This window comes from Conger conger, chromosome 1 (assembly GCF_963514075.1).
Source record: "Conger conger chromosome 1, fConCon1.1, whole genome shotgun sequence".
In the NCBI taxonomy this organism is placed as follows: domain Eukaryota; kingdom Metazoa; phylum Chordata; class Actinopteri; order Anguilliformes; family Congridae; genus Conger; species Conger conger.
The window spans coordinates 11265497-11284881 of NC_083760.1; the positions used below are offsets into that span (position 1 = coordinate 11265497).

Here is a 19385-nt window from a genome sequence, read left to right on the forward strand (position 1 = left end):
ATAACCCAAGCCAGTTTAAGTGATTCATACAGATTTTTCAGGTTTTAATTTATGTTTATTTGCATGTAAAATATTTACTGTGTTTCCATCAAGCTGAATAGCATGAAGGGAAACAACTCAGTATTTTTACTACTCTCCATTATTTTGTTTTTTTATTTTACTCATTGTGCCTAGGTAATTTTTGGGATCTAACATAATGGGGAAGTTGAAAATGAGTCGTTTTATTAAGATTTCCAGCCAATGTAGTGATTTTACTTCCTTTTTCATTTATTCCCTTTTTTAAAGTCTGTCATGCTTCTTGAAAATGTATGAGTTTGCATTACTGGAAAGAAATAATGTAATAGTTTGACTTGAAATTGAAATTCATGACTGAGAGTTTAAATTACAGGGTTGAATGTGATACTGTTTCGGTAAACATTGTCATACCTCAAATCACAGTGAGGTTGAGTTAACTTTGACAATCTTGCCTTATTTAGCAAATCAACCTAATGTGAACAAAAACTAGGCTTATTTGGATATTAATAATAAAAAACAGTACATCAATTTTGGCCTAAAGTACTTTTACTACATTGCTACATGGGACAAAATGTGCATTAGGATGCTAATACATTTCATAAACGTGGGACCAGTTTACCAACCAAGGAACAATAACTTATTTTTAATAGGGGTGTGGTGGTTCTCTTTTTTTTAATGATTTCATCTGTGTCGCAACCAAGGTTCAACAGAACAATGTTACCGTTTTGTTGTTTATACAGTCAGTTAACATCCCAAACTTGTTTGCAATTACAGGTGGGCTAGATAAAGCATAGCTTTCTATACAGTATGTCCATTTATACATATATACACAAGGAAAAGAAAACTTTAAACCTGATTGAAATAAATATTACATTGAGGCATTATGGTTTCTATTGTCAAAATATATCTAGAACCACTAACACTACTTTTATATGCTGTCCAAAAAATAAAGTCTTTACACAGAATTTGAACTTTTTTGGCCATATAAAACCAAACAATCTGCCAGAACGAATCTGAACAGTAAATGGGTTCATGTCCAGGACTATCCAGTACAGCTGTTTGTGAATTATTGGAAATTAACATAACCACAGGAATGCATGCATAAAAGCATGCTGTTTATATGGAGTGTAAATCAATAACCTTGGTTACTGTTTTACACTAAACAAAAACAGCATGCTTTAATAATCTGTCAATACGTGCTATTTGATTATTACTTTGATAAAAACGGAAAGTGTGGACCAAATTATTACTATTTCTTTGGTGAATTTTGAATGTACATTATGGTAAATAAAAAATTTCAGAACTACATAATACGTACATCTAAATAAGTATGCATATTTTGAGTAGAAATAAGATGCACACTGAGGTTTAGTCAGTTGACATGCATGAATATATTATGGCTAATTATGGTTGATGGTAAAACCTAGGTATTTGGAATTGATGTTGCAGATTCCAATTCATATTTATAATGTTTGTAAAGTATTAAAGGATCACATTAACTAATGACAATGAATTTCAAGTCATTTTGAAACTCAGTTTCTGTGTAGAGGTTAGGTCTGTTTTGGTCTGCATGAATTACATAGCCATGGTTTTTGTTTTACTCTGCCTAGTACTACTACCAGGTCAAAATGTGAGATCCAGTTAACATTCTTGTTAATGTCCTAGAGATTTATCTGAAAGTTTTTATCTGTGGTTTTAAAATTCTGAACTAAATAAATTTTGTTTTGCAGCAAATTGTGTGTGTGTGTGTATGTCTGTGTGCACCTGTGTGTGTTTGCTCAACAGTACTGTCCTTCATTGGCTAATTCACAACATACAGTGCATGTGCTTTGACTATCAGCTCATGTTATGTGTTTACACAGCAAATGCATTTAGACTTCCAAAAAAGCAATTATGTTTGTTTTTATTGATACAAGCAATAATTTGCTCAATATGTTGGGTGTTTATGAAATCAATTTTATTTGTATTTCTTCTTCTAGTATATTTAGATTTGCATCAGATCTAAACACTATTTTTACTGAAGCCATTTTTAAGATCATAGGTCACTAGTTCATCTGGATTTATCATTTGCTTTTAAATAGTGATTGATTTCAGATTTCCTCCAGACAAATTTCTAGAGCGATATTGGCAATACAATGTCCTGTTATTAAATATCCCTGAAATGAAATAGTTGCACAGGAAACATAATTACATTTTTGTGTTAAGTTGTATTCAAGTTCAATCGTGAACTGCTGGAAATACATAATCTACGTTAATTATAAACTGAGCAGCATTCTTACCTTTGTGGCACTGTATTAATGTGTGGCCTAGTGAGCCTATGTTTTAGTATATCTTTCTGAATATTTTTCTTACATTCGATTCACTACTTTCCAAAATCAAAAGCTCAACTACTTTTTAAATGTAGCATTATATCAGACATTTTGACCTTTGAAACTTCAGTCTGTGAATTGTGAAATATTTGTACGTGTCATGTTCTGTACAATGTAACTGAATGCAGAAATTCCAATAAAAGTGAGAAAATTGTGTATTGTATAGTCAGTATTTATTTCCTGTTTATTTGCTCATGCTCTGTTACATTGTGCTGGGAATTTGCCTTTGAATACCTAGTGCAGGTTAAGTCTTCAAGTTAAAACATTTGAATAGCTCTCTGCATAATGGCAGATGTTTGACTATTCCACTTAAAGCTGAAATTAAGTTTGAGTAATAAAAAATAAAAACACATTCCAAGTGGCACCCATGTGGCATGTAAATGATATCAGTTATGACAACAACACAGAACAGAACAACACAGAACAGATCTCAAAAGAAATGCTTGATTAGATGCTGCCGTGTCCCAGGATGAAATTAAAGGGCATGGAGAACACCAGCCTACTTGTTATTAACAGTGCATTAAAAGTGTCCCCCCTTTTCCAGCAATAGAACATGTTAGAAACTATGCTACTGGCAAACAAAAGGTGCATGACTGGGACCCGCAAGGTCGGTGGTTTGATCCGCGGTGTAGCCACAATAAGATCCGCACAGCCGTTGGGCCCTTGAGCAAGGCCCTTAACCCCGCATTGCTCCAGGGGAGGATTGTCTCCTGCTTAGTCTAATCAACTGTACGTCGCTCAGGATAAGAGCATCTGCCAAATGCCCGTAATGTAATGTAATGAACTGACCTGCGTTCCTGGTCAGACAACCATAGGCATGCATATTTAACAAGACAGGAAAGCACACCTTCAGCCCAGAGAGCATCAAGGAACTGGAGAGGGAAGGGCCAGGCAGTGAGCCACCTGGTGGTTTGCGTGCTGAGTTTTTGCTGCTGATTGAACTCAAGCTCAACTCAACCAAGCTGATTTGACAACCAAAGAATACCTGAATATTCAAATTGTTCTAAGCCCCTGAGGCACTGGGATATAGACATAGACAGCAGATTTGATTTCTGTTTTCAATGAGGTATTAGGTATATTAAAAAGGTATTAACATTAAAATTGTGTCTTTTATATATGTGTGTGTGTGTGTGTCGAGGGTTGATCAGTTTCATGATTTTATGCCAACTTCTGCTCTTAATTAGCCCAATCATGTTTACCTCACATCTGTATACGAATCAGCTACAGACGTATCCTAAAGATGTTACTGCGCTTTCAAGAACAGGAGTTGCACAGCCTAGTTTATAGAACTGTCGGAAAATGCAAACCAAGGCAATTGGTTGGAGCAAAAACCAGCACGCAGACTCATCAGGACCGACAGACATGGCACTGTGCTGTGCGCATGCTCAAATTCTCTCTTCCCTACCAGCATCAGCTCACCGCGCTTAGCGCTGCTCAGTGATTGCCTGGTGAGCTGCGAGTCGCGCTTCCCTTATCGGGTGACGGGTCTCTAGGCTACATTAGCAAAATAAAAGATGGCGTTCACATTCGCGGCCTTTTGTTACATGCTAGCATTGCTCTTAACTGCAGCTCTCATTTTCTTCGCTATTTGGCACGTAAGTGAAAATCAATGTTTTTTAGCACTGGGAGATGGGGACAAACTTTTAGTATTTGGGTAGACTGTAGATAAGATAATAGATAGATATAATGAGATGTCATGTACCGTATACTCGAATGAATGGAAAGCACCTAGCTAGCTTGCTAGCTACACGCAACATGATTGCCATCGTGGTTTGTAGATGTGTCAACCAGTCCAATATTTTGATTTGCTGGTGTTTGTGTAGCTAGCTGTATGCCTGACATAATGAACGCATCTCACAATGCTAGATTGACTCGTTCTGCTAGTTAAGCATATTCTGTCTCGTCGGTTAGGTGGTTTAATAGCGAGCAAGCTAACTTGGCTAGCGCTCTCTTCGCTAACGTTTCCACACTCGGGGTGTCTTGACAAGAGGCCTTGTGTCGCTAGTTGCTAGCCAGCTAGCAAGTGCACAGTCAGAAACTGCTGCTGTTTGTAGTTTCCGAGGGCAGAGGATTGCTACGCTGTCAGTCGCGGGTCGCTAGCCAAGGCAGATCGCAATACAGGCCAAATAAGAGGTATTCAGAGTTTAATACTTTAGCTAGCTAGTTAACGTTATTTAACAAATATTTAGTGTTCGTTAGCTAACTAGCTACGCCCCTTCATCCAGGTCTGGTTCAGCGGACAGCCATACGGCCTGGCTGGCACATCCAAGTTAACGTTAGCTGACGTTTAGCGCTAGGTAGTGCCAATAACGCCAAGTTGGCTTCATAGTTAGATCGTAGCTTTCAGTCATCCAGCTAACGTTTATAAGAAAACATTTTTGTTTATGCAAGGGCCGACCAGATCGTTGATGTTAGCGTACATTTCACTTGAGAAAAAATACGATGTTGGACAGCTGGCGCTAAGTTGCCTAGCTCATATTTGCTTTGGAAGTTAACGATGGTTAACGTTAACTATCCTCCACCCAGTTAGCATTTAGGTATTTTGGACGACTGGGCTGTTTCCAAAACTTGCAAATACATTTCAGTCGAGGTGGACGTATTTACGGTTTCCATCTAGCTAATCAGATTAGTTTAAGTTAGTGTAAACGGGAAGATGCCAAACGATCGGCATATATTCTTTAATTTTAGCTAGCTAGGCAAATCATCAGCACACCAAAAGCTAGCCAACACAATGTGATATCGACGACTTGTATAGCTGTAATTTGTCAGCTAATGTATGGGACGTATTTGAAATATTAAACTGGTTTGGTTTAGCTAGCTAGATGATTGAACTGTAGTGTGGAATGCCAGCAGCAACTGTTACTTTAAGTCAGACCTAATTCCTGCCCTTTTGTAATTTTGCATGAATACACGTCTTGTTGACTCCCAGTTTCCTTCCACAGAAATTACTTGCACTACAGGAAATTCTCTTTAAACAGTGCTTTAAATATTAAATATTAACCCATTACACGACTCTTATGGAAATGTATTAATGTATAAATAGTAAATCTACTAAATGTCCATTATTTAAAGGTTTTTCCTAAATTGACAACTGAAGTCAGCGTTCCTACAAAATGGTAGTTTAAGTGCAGCTAACGTTAATGTTTGTAACCCGTAAGCAATTGGTTATTGAGGTAAACCGCAAATGCTTCGTTAACACCTGTTTTCTTAGTGCAGATGGTGCCCGTATGCACTGAATTTTGTACATGTAGCCTGCTCATTCAAAAGTATAATTTAAGTGTCGTAATAACCATACGTTGCCTAAGTGGAAACTACAAATATTTACCTGGAATGAATAAATATCATGTGAACTTGTGTTTCATTTACAGATAATAGCATTTGATGAGCTGAAGACAGACTACAAGAATCCCATAGATCAGTGTAACACATTGAATCCGGTAAGATATTGTAACGGAGTGTATAATTTATTTTTGACGCATGTTAATTTGCTGCTCTTTTCTCAAGACTGTTTTTCTCTGCCTTTTTTCATCCTTTTAGTTGCATTGTGGACTTCTCTGCACTGTTATGCTTGATATTCTGACTGTTATTAATCTAATGTGATCTTGTCAGCTGTCCAACACTAACTTGTTTCCCCCCAATCTGCTTTTTGCACCTTTTGTTTTTACGGCACAAAGACAGTTGAAAAGTTCAAAAAGATTAAAAGAGTCAAAATTGCATTAAAGGTTTGTACCAGTTTTTAGTTAAATGCCCGTTCAGTTCAGTTCAGTCTCCAGTCTGTCATTTGCACGGGGGGAGTGTTTGCAACTGTTTTTTCAGTTAACTAATCATAAAAAAAAGAAAAAGATTTATGTTAAATCCTTTGCCATGCTTTATGCAGATGTATACAATGGCCGTGGAAAGCAAAGTGTAGCACTCTAACCGAGAGGTTTTTACAGTGCGTAACCTGTACCTGTACTACCTCAGTTTGTACATGGCCAACCCAAAGTCTTTGAACCTTCAGTTGGTGAACTCAATCGCATTTTTTTCATGGTTGAGAGGAGCTTTTCTTTGGTTTTATTTCTCTACAATAGTTTTATTGTCTGTTGTCGTTATCATTGAACAGTCATTTAAGTGTTCAGAAATGCATGCATTTATTTATTTATTTATTTGAGTGGGAGATGGAGACATGAGGTTAATTTAGCTATGATCCTTTGCTGATTTAGGAAGGTTCGAAGCTCGGTTCCAATGAAAGACACGTTTGAGGTGAAATTTGTCCCTTTGGAACTGCCCTATTTTTCTTTCAGAAGCTCTTGGAATGAAGTTGAAATTAAAAGAGCATGGATTCAGAGAATTGATGAAAGCTAACTTGTATTTTCTTGAGAGACATTAACCAAGATTGTTTTATTTATTGACATTTTTTTAAAGGATTCTCCAAAAGTCTTGTGCACCTGCTATTTGTTCATAAGATTTTTTTTCATAAAATTCTTCTATTTATGTTACTGAAGTTCCCAGAATGAAAAACTGTTAACTGAAAAGACTTGCAAATGCTCAGAACATGCATGATTTCTAACGACCTCCCCTCTGTTTGTATACGGTGTTCTTACAGTCCACATACAAAATTATATCATATCAAGTTATGCAGTGCTCTGTAAGGCGTTTGGTACAAATCTTTAGGATTTGGGATCTTTATAAGTCTACACATGGGGGGGGGGAAAGTCTTATTTACTGTAATTCTGTAATTTCTCATCGCATATAGATCCGTAGTGCACGTTATCAACCATAATAATTACACTACGATCGCTGTTCATGACAAACAGAAGCCAAGTTGCAGATGTGGTGCAAGGAGTCTTCACATTGCTGATAAGAGCTGTAGTGGAACGTTCTGCTCTTAGTTGTTTCACGAGCTTAACATCAGATGACTCAACGGCTGCTGTATAGCTGGCTAGTAGCTGACAGCACTGTGAAAAATTAACAATGGGGCTTGTGGTATTTGCCCGGCAACACAGTGAAATTTGTGGAGTTCATATACCTTAACTCTTCTGTGTTTGCTTCATTAACCACACTGTGAAACGGAGTTGATAAACGAACACTGTAATTAACAATGTGCAAGTTGGGGTTATTTGATTCGAGAGAAAAGCTGGGCTAAGAGCAACATCATAGCTTGAATAGAATTATTAGGATATGACAACAGATTAAATTAGAAGAATTTTGTAAAAAAAAAAAAAAAATGTATCCAAAATATTAATTTGCATTAACGTGTAACTATTGTAGGATATTGGTGATATCGGTATTTAAAGATATTCACTTGCATTCAGAAAACTGCTCTTTAAAACCGTTTACGGACAAGTTCTACGGGTTACTACAGCATTTAAAGAGGAATTATTTCAGGGGAATCCCTTACCCTGGATTAAGAAACGTACTGGATTACGTGGTTGTGCTTACACTGTTTGAGTGATGGTGCAATCATTGCTTAATCCTCAATTTTAAACCTGTTTCACCACTTGGAATCACCACAAAATGTTTAAAGGGGCCAACAGTTGGGCAACCGGACAGTTGTTTGTATCACGTCTCATTATGTAGTTGCACCAGCATTGGTGTTTTCGGGTTTTGGCATATTAGATTTGTGTAGGATTATTATAAATTAGACTGAGAGACTTCAGATCGGAGGCTGATTATTAGAAAATCTAATGATCAGGACCATCAGGGATATTATGCCCCTCAGCCACACGACGCATACAGATAATACTCTCGGTCCGTGTTTCTTTCAAACCGGTGCACTGCGGGGGTTTTTTTTTTAATGAATAATTTTCCAATTATGTTATCCTAAACATGCCAACGGCACTCGCTTGTAAGAATTGGCTCTGTGAATGTATAGCCGGCTCCGGGCTTAAGCCTGTATCACCGAGGGGCTTTGAACAGATGGCTGTGCTACACACGACTGCTCGGCGTTCTTAAAGGGGCCTCTGATTGGACCGCAGGGATGAGGAGGGATATCCTGGCCGCGTTATCAGTGGCTGAAAGCGTTTCCCTGACCGTGTTTGTCGTGAAAGGACGTGGCCTGTCTGAGCAGTTCTTCAAAGCATCCACTCGAGCAGGCTTGCGATCTGTGTGCAGATGGGGAATTAGATTTTTAGGCATAAAATGACATAATAATAGTTATAGAAACAATAATATATAATATTATATATAATAATAATAATAATAATCACACATTGAACAGTCCTGATTGATTGAGTTAAATATACCTTGTCTGAAGTAAAAAATAATACAAAAATAGTATAAATAAAAAGGTAGGTGAATCAAATCTAAATAACACCATTTCTAATTAGTTTTTAGGTTAACTTTCCCTGGTTCATTACATATAATGGTGTAAAAAAACAATCTGTTATTCCCTGGAAATGTACTAGTTTTTCCTGTAAGTATAAACCTACATTCCACACATACATTCCCAATGTGTATTTTCCCCTCTGGACTGATGTATTCAACCCCCCTTTTTTTTAAAACTGCAGTACAGAGCTGCAGAGTCCCGTCCCCCCCCCACAACGCCCACACATTCCCCATGTAGAGCTGCATCCAGGGCTGCTGCTGCTGCTGCTGTTCCTCACTGTCCAGTGCATGGCTTTCCCGCGGTGACTCCATCCGCCACCTTCCAGCCCTGTTCCGGTGTTCACACTGACCGCCCCGCGCTTACCGCCACGTCTGAACATCACACACACCGCATGGCGCCCCCTTGTGTGCATTCTGTGTGTCGCCTGTCTCTCCACTGCGGCCGGGGCGGGGGATGGGTTTGGCTCTCTGCTCCCAATTCTGACGGTTGAAATCCGGCTGACCTGCTGGAGCGTTTTTAATTGGTGTCTGGAGCTTACCGTGTTCCTGGACTGAATGTCTGAAGTTAACGTTAGATAATAAGTGTTTTTTAATCATGTTGTAATTGCAAATATTATAGTTGTTGCAGTGCCATCAATCTTTACCTTTGACGTTATTGTCCAGGTGTACTATCCTTACTCGTGGTGGTAGTGTTTGTGGATTGATTGTAATAACAGAATATAGAATACCAGAATAAACAGTCTAAAGCGGTCTATCCATTCTGAGGTACTGATATGGTTCATGGCCACCAGTGATGTTTATTCCAATAAAATGTATGTAATGCCCTGCACTAATACAATGTTTGTTAAATAATTTTACAGTGAAAAGTTTTGTTAATGACCTAAAATGGTTAATCTCTTAAAATTGAGGCCATTGTTTGAAGATCAGTTACATCACTAAATTCTCTAGTTTTCAAAATGGATGGGCAGTGCTGTAGAATGGATAGAAACCGGATAAACCCATCCATGGTTAGTTATCCCTCTCCCCAAACTTGTATATATGAAGGTACTGCTGAATTGGGATATTTTTATCTCAAAAGTAAAGATGACAAATTCTTCCATAGTCATATTTATGAGCATACGGCCAGCATGCTACAATTTTGCCTATAAAGAAAACACCATTATGTTCACTGACGAGATGAGATCTTTCTCCCTTTTGTTAATTGTTGCTTGATTTTCCACTAAATAAAAGTATGTCACTTGTATTCAAATTTCTTTGAGCAGCTAATGCTGAAAAGCTGTGCCTCACTTGTCACCTTGTACTTTGTTGCTTCTGCCTACAAGGACAACTTTGATGGTGCACAGCTATTTTATTCAGATCCTTCTGTGCAAGTATACTTAAAAAAATATGTGGAGCTTTTGCTCTGAATCTTTTCTTTTGCCAACATTGCTGTTCAAGGATGACTAACTACAGAAAACCATTTCTTTTTTTTAACATGCTGATTGACAGTACAAGGCTGCAAAATCCATTGTATGACAGAGTACCTTTCTACTGCTCTTGTGTAGCTACTTGCACTTTTTAATTGGCTTGCAAGATGTACCTTTAGACACAGCGCAGATCTCAACCGAGCTAGAAAACATTTTAAATATTTCTTTGGTTCTAGAAAGTCTTAATTTGTTGTTACGGCAGTCTTCCAGTATAAATGCATTGCACCTTCCTTGTTTTCTATTTGTTTCGTGAAATGGAGTGGCCAGGCCGTTTGGGGGAGGGGTCCTGGGGGGGGGGGCCTGCACGCGTTTGGGGGCGTGGTGCACTAACGTCTGCGGGCTGGGTTTTTTCAGCTGGTGCTCCCGGAGTACCTCATCCACGTGTTCTTCTGTGTGATGTTCCTCTGTGCGGCCGAGTGGCTCACCCTGGGCCTCAACATGCCGCTCCTGGCCTATCACGTGTGGAGGTGGGTGTCCTGCCCGATGATGTCACTGTTGCCCTAGGGGACCGGTTCTCTGTAAAGACGCTTTGTGACAAAGCGCTTGCTTTGTTTAAAAACGCAGTACAAATAAAATTGATTGAAATTGATTGATTGATCTGACACCGCCCACTGTTAACGGTCACCGCAACAGCCCATGCTGATTGGTGGTGGCGGTTGTCTGGTACCGCTGCTCTCTACCACCTCTACCACACTACTGCTCTCGCCTTAAAGGAAAACATTTGGGATTTTTTTTCCTCCCGATTTATCCAGACTTAGATGAGATGTTCGATTTCATTTACATTTTTGTGCATTCCCTAGCTCAATTTCCATGTTAGCATAATATGTTAACTTAGCATAAATACTCAAAGCCTACAGGAGTCCGTTGCCTACCCCCTTCAAAGTGAGGAAATACACCTTACGGCAACTCCCAAGCTGTTTTATTTACACAAGGTATCATGTATGTGTATTTGAAAAAAACATGCAGGAAAAATGAAAACGAGAGACGTTGTTTTCTGAGACGTTAGAGGGTTGGAACTGTAGCCGCTGATCACACAAGTATCTTCCGTCTTCTGCTGGTTGAGCGCAGTGATAAAAGTAGAACTTGAAAACAACGTCTCTTGTTTATTTTCTATTTTTTTTTTGTCCTCCGCACGTGTATTAATAATGGGTTTGGCTGACTATAATTAGGCTACTTTGTGCGCAACGTGTTCACTTAATTTACCGAATCAGTCTTTGAAACGTGTAGCCTGTGACACGTATGTTGTCGTAATCTTATCGTAGCTATGAAAGTGTATTTCCAAAGCCTGCTTACTCAATTAATTTCGAGTTACATTTGTAGATGGAGGCTCAAAAGGGTGCTACAAAAGTAAAATCTGGTCTGTGGTGTTTCAAAAATTTCATTTTTGTGATTTAACAATTGTGCGCGCAGCAGGTGAATTGCTGCAGCGGGTAAATGGCAAGCTGGCATGTTGCAGTCAGCCATCTAACATTTGATGACGTTGTGAAGCCATCCAAGGCCAAGAGCGGTGACCGTCTCGTGTTGCTCACTCAGGTACACGAGCCGGCCTGTGATGAGTGGCCCCGGACTCTATGACCCCACCACGATCATGAACGCCGACATCCTGGCGTACTGTCAAAAAGAGGGCTGGTGCAAGCTGGCTTTCTACCTGCTCTCCTTCTTCTATTATCTCTATGGGTAAGTCTTGTGGGCGTTTCTGTTGTAAGACGACGCTGATGGTCTGGACCGGCAATTTAAGCACTTTCTCCATGAAGTCCGTAAAATAGCTGTATTTCGTGTCTCTGTTAATGTCAAATCGTATGGTATTGATGCAAGACTTCCAAGACTCTCCAATCCTACAGAAGGTACCTTAAGATTTAAGAAGAACATTTGGAGAGATTTTTATAATTCGCCCGTTCCTTTGACATGGTTTAAACCAGTGGTTTTCAGACTCGGTCCTGGTGGGTCCCTGTGGTATGCTGGTTTTTGTTCCAAACACAATTGCATGAAATGTAACAAGCTATTCAGTTTTCTGGTGCGATGTAGCACAATGTGAATATGGGACTTTATTCTTTGTGGCATGGATCTCTGACATGTGGCTTACGAAGGCAAGTAATCCCTCAAAACATGAAAATATAACCCTAAACTTCAGGCATTACAATTGTGTTTGGAGTGAAAACCAGCATATAGAGGTCCCCCAGGATTGATGTTGAAAACCACTTGGTTAAATCGGCTGCAGACAGTCATGAAACCTTGGCTTAAATTTGTTTGTGCCAAATTGACATTGCTGGATTTGAACAGGTATGACTTCTCTTGATTTTACTTCAGGATGATCTACGTCCTGGTGAGTTCCTAAACGGGGCTGACTGTCCGGGGAAGGAAGAACGGCATGTAGGGAAGAAGATCTACAACTTGAACTTGGAGCTGGAAGCAGACCTGTGGTAGACTATCCCTCGGTGGCACAATAAAAAGGATAATGAACTCGACACTGCGTAAATCCTGACCTTCTCTCACCAAAAATAAAAAAAAGCCCATTCAGATATTTTTGCCACAACCACCTTTTTATTGCTACTCTCCCATTCTGTGTAAAGAACAGAAGATTACCAACAATAGACATGGGCATTTTATGTGTGTTTGATGAATTGCATAAAATTTACTTCACGACTGTTTTTCCTTTTGTTTTTTGGACTTTATGAACCAGGTTGTGTTGTGTTTAAACTCACATTGGCAATTTGTTGAACATTACAAAAACATTTTTCATTTCTTTTCTTTTTTACAGTAAACTTATTTTTATATTGTCTGAATTGACTGCATCAGAAAATTATGAATCAAGGGTTTTTAAATAAATTAAACTGATGCCAGGTTTTTCCAAGACCACACCCCCCCTCAGCCCCCAAGGTAATTCATGTGTATTATGTGATGCTTATTTTATTGTCCAGGAGTGTTTGAATTAAGGCCTTTTTCCTGATCATTTGTGTTTGGCCCTTCACGTTTTATGTGACTTCAGCTGTTTTTCTAAGATCAAGCCAACACCCAATTCAAGTACATTTTGTAATGATTATTGCCTGATAAACTACTATGGTGACAATATAATTTACAGTTAAGTGTCAGAAAAGTAAGAATTTTAATTTAAACCCTCCTGGATGAATCTGTCTGAAATATGAACATTGTTTCAAATATGATAAACCAAAAGTCAAGACCTGATTTAAAAAAAAAAAAAAGGTAAAATGCCCACCTACTAACATCCTTGTGATAATTTTTTTTTGTGATCCCTCAAAATGGTCCATCCAATAATTAAATGTTATACAGGTGACCTTGACGATATTGCGTGCCGCACCATACTTATTATATACTCAATAGATGTGTAATCTTAACTTGGACTGCTAGGGGGCCAGATTTGTTACTTTGAAATTTTAACGTATGGGACGTCTTGCTGTTGGAAGGAAATGCGGCAGTCCTGGGACTCAAACCAAAGCTTACAAAAATGAACATTCAGATCCAGTGGTGATTGAGCTCTAGTAGTCGTACCCCATGTCAGGAAAACTCCCATCACTAAAACAAGCCTACACTTGGATGGAGGGGGTTACGGGTCACTTAATTTTAAAGCATCCTTCAATGCAAATCTATTATATTGTTTACAATTTTGAGTACCTTAACACTCCCGAGAATGCTCGTTGTGAAAGACGTTTATGGAATGACATTCTGAATTGTTCTTTTTGGAATGTTAGGCAGCGGCGTGTTCCCTCCTAGACAAGATCTTCCACAAGAGCTCACATTTTCCTGAGTCACAACCAGGGAACTATACAGAATTCACATGTGACTGTCTCTTCCCAGAACCGTTGCCATCAACAGTGACATTTTGCCAGTCACCAGAAAATAATGGAGGAAAAAGAAAAAAAAAACCTGTTAGACCACATGAATTGTGTATTTTGTAAATGTGAAAATAGTTATTTGAAATCACTACTGAACTGTAGATCTGCTATAAACGTCATTGAATAGAGTTCCGGTAGAAGATTGGAAGTTGAAATGAATCAATTAAAATGAAAATAAACCCCAGTAGAGCCATGGTGTCTACTTATTTTAGGTTATTTTGTGGTTACGTTGTCATTTGGGAAAAAGCGGGAAAGGAACATTTAGTACTCCTACAGAAAACAACAGGATGTAAAGTTAATGTGTCCATCACATGACCAAGAAAAATGAATGCTGCACTTACATAAAAATGCATTTTTTTTTTACTCAAATGTAGCATAAAACCCAAAGAAATTCTATAAACTATTTTTTACAACACTATTTTTTACACTGTAAACTTATTTACTGCTCATAATTTGTGCATACTTTTTTCCACAAAAAAAAATCAGTCAAGATTAACCCATCATTTTATTTCAATTTAATTTAGAAACCTGATCACATGCACAAGCACCATTTTATATGCTTACCCAAATGTATCCATTAATGCAAAATGCTGATTAAATATGATTTATTTTAAACATGTATATATTACATCATGCAGGAGAAACATAAGTATCATAACTGCGTGGGAGTTTAATGTATTCAATTTTCTTCTTTAAATCAAAAATATATGAAACAAATTGGTGATTTACAATTTTTAAAGGAAAATATATTACATTATTTTAAAAGTTAACACCATCATTATGTTTTTGTAAAGTGCAGGAAGAGATAATACCATAGAATCAGGCCAAAAGCATTATATTGCAGGGGAAACCCATTCAATTTGTTTTTGCATTATAGATTATGAAATCGACAACAGCAGAGAGAATGATCAAACTCCTCGTGCAGGTAAACTCATCGAGACAAGGATCGCTCAAACGGAACGTCTTTGGATTCCTGGTAGGCAGCGTACTTCTCCCGGAACTCGTGCAGGAAGTTGTATTGCTTCAATGCAAAAAGAAGAAAAATACAATAATAAGCTTGCTTTTGAATTGACAAAAAAATACACAAATTGAATGAACAAACTATTTCCAAGACAAAAGTGGCACACTAGTCACCTTGACCGTCTGTATGGCCCCGCTCCCTCTCAACTGTCGGAGAATGTCGATGGCTTTGTCGGGCGTCATGGCGATAGACAGCTTCTGCAGCAGGCATGCAGCGACTGTAAGGAGATACACGAATGAGGGGACCGTGAAGGCGACCATTAAAAGGTCAAAGGGCAAGGCCAGTTTCACAGAGATTACTGAAGTTAGTCATATCCATATGTTCAAAGGAACTGTGAACAGTACATTATTATTGACTGATTTGCAAGTTTGTCTGGTTATAATCCACACATTGCTACACATCTCACTAACAAAATATTGTGAACTTGAACTGTACTTCATGCTGCAGAAAATTCAGTTATGAATAAAGAACTAATATATTTAAACCAGACTTCAGAAAGTTCAGAATACCAACGTGTTTATATCACTATCAAAAGTGTCGTACAGCCAAATTACACTGCATTTATTACAATCAAACAGTTAATCTAGGTCTGAAAGGACCACCATTTTAGGTTAAAAAAAAGTCCTTACTTAGTCCAGAGCGACCCAGGCCCCCATAGCAACTGAAAGACAAAAAAAAGTCCCAAAAATTGAGCCATGTCAAGAAGAAACATTTTCAGATATTACCAAACGGAGACTAAATGGATGACTATCTTAATCAGAGTTCCAGTTCCAGTTCCAGTTCCGAGGTGCTGGGCTGAGAAGTGCAAGAACGAAAAGAAGGCAGCTGGTCAGCTCCTTAAACACCGTTTTTTATTAGACCCAACGAGGATCCAATGGGATCGAAACATTGTCTGTATTAACGGTGTGTAAGGAGGGGCAGGTCAGTGTGCAGGCTTCCTTCTTTTCAACCGTCATAATCCCACACAAAAAAAGGGATGTGCCAAACCATCCAAAAGTTATTACAGCAGAATAGCAGAACAGTGGCAGGAGAGCGGCTAAGGAGCACAGCGGAAGGCCTCTCACTGGATGACGGTCTTCCTGTTGTTCTCGATGCTGAGCTGCAGCAACTCCAGGATGTGGCAGCACTGCTCCAGCTCGGGGACGCCCCCGTCTGGGAAGGGCAGGTGGTGCACCCGGAGGCCACGCTGCCGGTAGGCGTCCAGGAGGCAGGGCACGCGGTACTTGTAGAGCTCCCCCCGGGTGCAGAACACGAACACGTCCTGCACCCCCTGCGCCTGCAGCTCTCCTGTCAGGGCCGAGGAACGTACCGCGTCATCCAAATACATTCTCTCTCTCTCTCTCTCTCACACACACACACACACACACACACACACACACACACTGGAGGTGATGAAACCACTGTTAGCAACAGTCCAGTCGGCTGCTCGATATGAGGAAAATATGCGATAGGGCCAATCCACTTCATGATTTTGTGCCAACTTCTGTCCTCAATTATTAAATTAGATTAATAACATCTTGATCGGACATTTGTATATACACCAACTATAGCCGCAGACTAATATGTGACATGCGATAACGTTGTTGAATAGTGCGATGACGATATGACTTGCGATAAACAAACAAATATTGAAGTGCGCACAGTTCTAATGTCTTTCTGCTTCATGTACACTGCTAACATGGACCCCAGACCTGCAAAGCTCAGAATCCTAACTCATGTGATAAAATGTCTGAACATTAAACTTCAAGGGAATGTGTATGAAAACAAAAACGCTCACCCATATCCCGCTGCAGGTTTCTTCTGACGTCTTTGTATCTGCATCCTGTTCAGATTAAAAAAATAATTATGCTTTACCGATCACTGGGAGTGAGTGTGGTGATTTTAAATGGTAAATGCAGCAGGTACCAACCTTACCTGGCAAAGCACAGATTCCAAGAAACTGGGAACACTCCACAACTGAGAGGGGTAGCCTTTAAATAGACCCACAAATCAGGGTTTAGTACTTCTGCTAGCAAAGGCCTGATAGGCATCTAAGCATTCAATACAATTTACAGCTCTTCCCAACTTGAGTCAATACCTTTGTTTTCTTTTCTTTGCACAAATCTAGTAACACAAATGACTTTTTTATGAGCATAATTCTGCATTTTCAAGGGTAAAGAGAATTAAAATTATGCCTATTTAATAGGGCCTGAATGCCATTGAACTCTGGCAAAGTAATCCAGTTTTTTTGGTGGTTTTTTTTGACTGCAGTCTGTGAGGGATTCAACTGGACAGTGCATTAATTTTGGTTCAGGATTATAAAATGACAACTGACTGAAAGTAAACAATAAAAACCGCAGGCATCACAGCCCTCCAGTAGACAAGTCTGAAATCCCGGAACTAACGTTGGCTACTTACCAGGAGATTTCCAGGGGAGTTTGATGCTCCTCCTCAACCTCCTCCTCATCATCAGACGAATCAAACTCGGTGGTTTTCATTGCGTCTGACTGCAGGTTAAAATGGGACACGCTCTGCGCAATGAACCCGGTTACGTCGACCCCATGACACACTTTAGATTCGATATCAAAACTCAAATCTTGGGATTAATATTCTTCTAAACAGCAAGAACTAACGTTAGGCACATTAGGTAAACTGACTAAGTGACGAGAAAAAGAAGACAATGTAAGTTAACTAGCATTGTAGTTGGAACTTTTTGATAAGAATATAGCCTTCTTAACTTATATGATAAATACACTAACTAGAAAAATTAGCATAACCATACTTTGCTGCGCACCTTGCGATAATAATATTGCTCTTGTTGCCAAATTCTCAGAACAGTCTAGTTCAAAAACATGTGCTAACAAGTGATGGCTGGCTGCATATCAAAGTTAGCTATCAAGCTAGCTAGCGAGCCTGTAGCAAGATTATGTAAATACAATATTACATTATATTGATACGCAGAAATTTATATGATCACATATCAACTGCAGAATATTAGCACCCGTATTTTCAGTTCTGACTCCGTTTATGATTACTTTATACAACAATCAAAATGAATTAAGTGTACAGTGCTTACCAAATACACCAATTCCTCCAGGCGCCCAACTCGAACGGAGGGGTCAAAACGAATTTAAAAACTCACATTGAACAGTCTAGCCAATCAGAATCGATTAACGTGTCAGACACGCCCAATCAGGAAAAACAAAGAAAACGACGGGTAACCTCAAACCTCAAAGAAAGTGTACAACACAAAGAAACTGCATCAAGTGTGAGTGCTATAAAATACCGTGCATAGCAGCCTGAATTCTTTAGCGAAACCAGAAGGCAGCGCAGAATTAGTATTTTTTTCACCGTGACGTTTTGTATCTCAATGGGCTGGAGTCATAAACATGCAGACATGTAGGATAAATAAATAATTTAAAACAGGGGTAGGCAACCCTAGTCCTGGAGTGTCTGAGACGGTCCTGGTTTTTGCTCCATCCAAACCTGTAACTACGTAACTTGATTCATTTTAATTAATCCAGGTGAGGATGCTAGGGGACACTCAGTTTCACCTTTCAGAGTTTTCAGGTTCGCGCTTCTAATTATCAGCCAAACCCAATGTAGTGGCAGCCTGTAGCCTAGTGGCTAAGAGCCCTTGAGCAAGGACATTAACCCTTAACCCCACATCGCTCCAGGGGGGTTGTCCTCTGCTTAGTCTAATCAACTGTAAATCACTTTGGATAGAAGCGATAGCTAAATAACTGTAATGTAAAACTCATGAGGTCAAGCTCAGATGGAAAAAAAAAAAAAACAGAAAGGCCACAAACTTTTTATAATTATTTAATTAGCTGAACTAAAAGTTGTGTATGAGGGTCAATTAAAGATGGTTGGTTTTCAGGAGTTTATCGGGGGAATTCGTTTAGGCGTCTGCCAAAATTGGATCAAAAAGGAAGTGAAACACACTGTGTCTGCATACACATGCTTTTTTATTTCTAGGTAGCTAGGCTTGGTGATGAGACTGCAAGAATTGTTCCACAGAAACCTTGTAGATAAAATTCACACCTACCTGACAACATAGTTTGGCTATACTGTGCTAAGGTTTTGCTAAATATTTAGCAATAAAGTCTCCATTAAAAAAAGGTTATAGACGTAGGAAATATATTTCCTTAATTCAAACTTGTAATAGCATTCAAACATTTACAAATAAAAATGTATGCTTGCTTGGATACTTTGGGAAATAGAGCAGGGGTGCACGACTCCAGTCCTGGAGGGACGGTCTGTGTGCAGGTTTTCATTCCAACCAATCACCTTAGCTTTAGTATTCTGACAATTCTATAAACTATGCTGGTTAACCCTTGTACTTGAGCGCAGTACAATCTTTAGGATACACTTTCAA

The 19385-nt window shown here is 39.0% G+C and overlaps 2 protein-coding genes across 2 annotated transcripts; one reads left to right on the plus strand and one right to left on the minus strand.

The window, feature by feature from the left end:
• The first annotated feature begins 3797 nt into the window (after positions 1 to 3797).
• Positions 3798 to 14191, plus strand: cnih1 (cornichon family AMPA receptor auxiliary protein 1). The gene is made up of 5 exons (XM_061242888.1): positions 3798 to 3979; positions 5753 to 5821; positions 10511 to 10623; positions 11690 to 11833; positions 12464 to 14191. The coding sequence occupies exons 1-5, from the start codon at positions 3899 to 3901 to the stop codon at positions 12489 to 12491; spliced, it is 435 nt and encodes a 144-aa protein (XP_061098872.1). The 5' UTR covers positions 3798 to 3898; the 3' UTR covers positions 12492 to 14191.
• Positions 14192 to 14493: 302 nt separating this feature from the next.
• On the minus strand, positions 14494 to 18131 carry cdkn3 (cyclin dependent kinase inhibitor 3). Its single transcript, XM_061258234.1, has 8 exons — positions 18084 to 18131; positions 17426 to 17514; positions 16943 to 16998; positions 16806 to 16850; positions 16093 to 16315; positions 15658 to 15689; positions 15142 to 15245; positions 14494 to 15028 (listed from the first exon to the last, which is right to left on the minus strand). Exons 2-8 carry the CDS (start codon positions 17503 to 17505, stop codon positions 14939 to 14941), a joined length of 630 nt encoding a protein of 209 aa, XP_061114218.1. The 5' UTR covers positions 17506 to 17514; positions 18084 to 18131; the 3' UTR covers positions 14494 to 14938.
• Positions 18132 to 19385: the final 1254 nt, after the last annotated feature.

What these genes read in the sequence shown, in the direction of transcription:
- cnih1 (XM_061242888.1), top strand. Translation starts at nt 3,899, where the DNA reads ATGGCGTTCACATTCGCGGCCTTTTGTTACATGCTAGCATTGCTCTTA. An exon ending in TTTTCTTCGCTATTTGGCAC is followed by an intron (nt 3,980 to 5,752) that starts GTAAGTGAAAAT and finishes TTTCATTTACAG; the next exon opens with ATAATAGCATTTGATGAGCT. An exon ending in TTCTTCTATTATCTCTATGG is followed by an intron (nt 11,834 to 12,463) that starts GTAAGTCTTGTG and finishes ATTTTACTTCAG; the next exon opens with GATGATCTACGTCCTGGTGA.
- cdkn3 (XM_061258234.1), bottom strand. Translation starts at nt 17,505, where the DNA reads ATGAAAACCACCGAGTTTGATTCGTCTGATGATGAGGAGGAGGTTGAG. An exon ending in AACAGGAAGACCGTCATCCA is followed by an intron (nt 15,690 to 16,092) that starts GTGAGAGGCCTT and finishes TTTGTCTTTCAG; the next exon opens with TTGCTATGGGGGCCTGGGTC. An exon ending in GGGCCATACAGACGGTCAAG is followed by an intron (nt 15,029 to 15,141) that starts GTGACTAGTGTG and finishes TTTGCATTGAAG; the next exon opens with CAATACAACTTCCTGCACGA.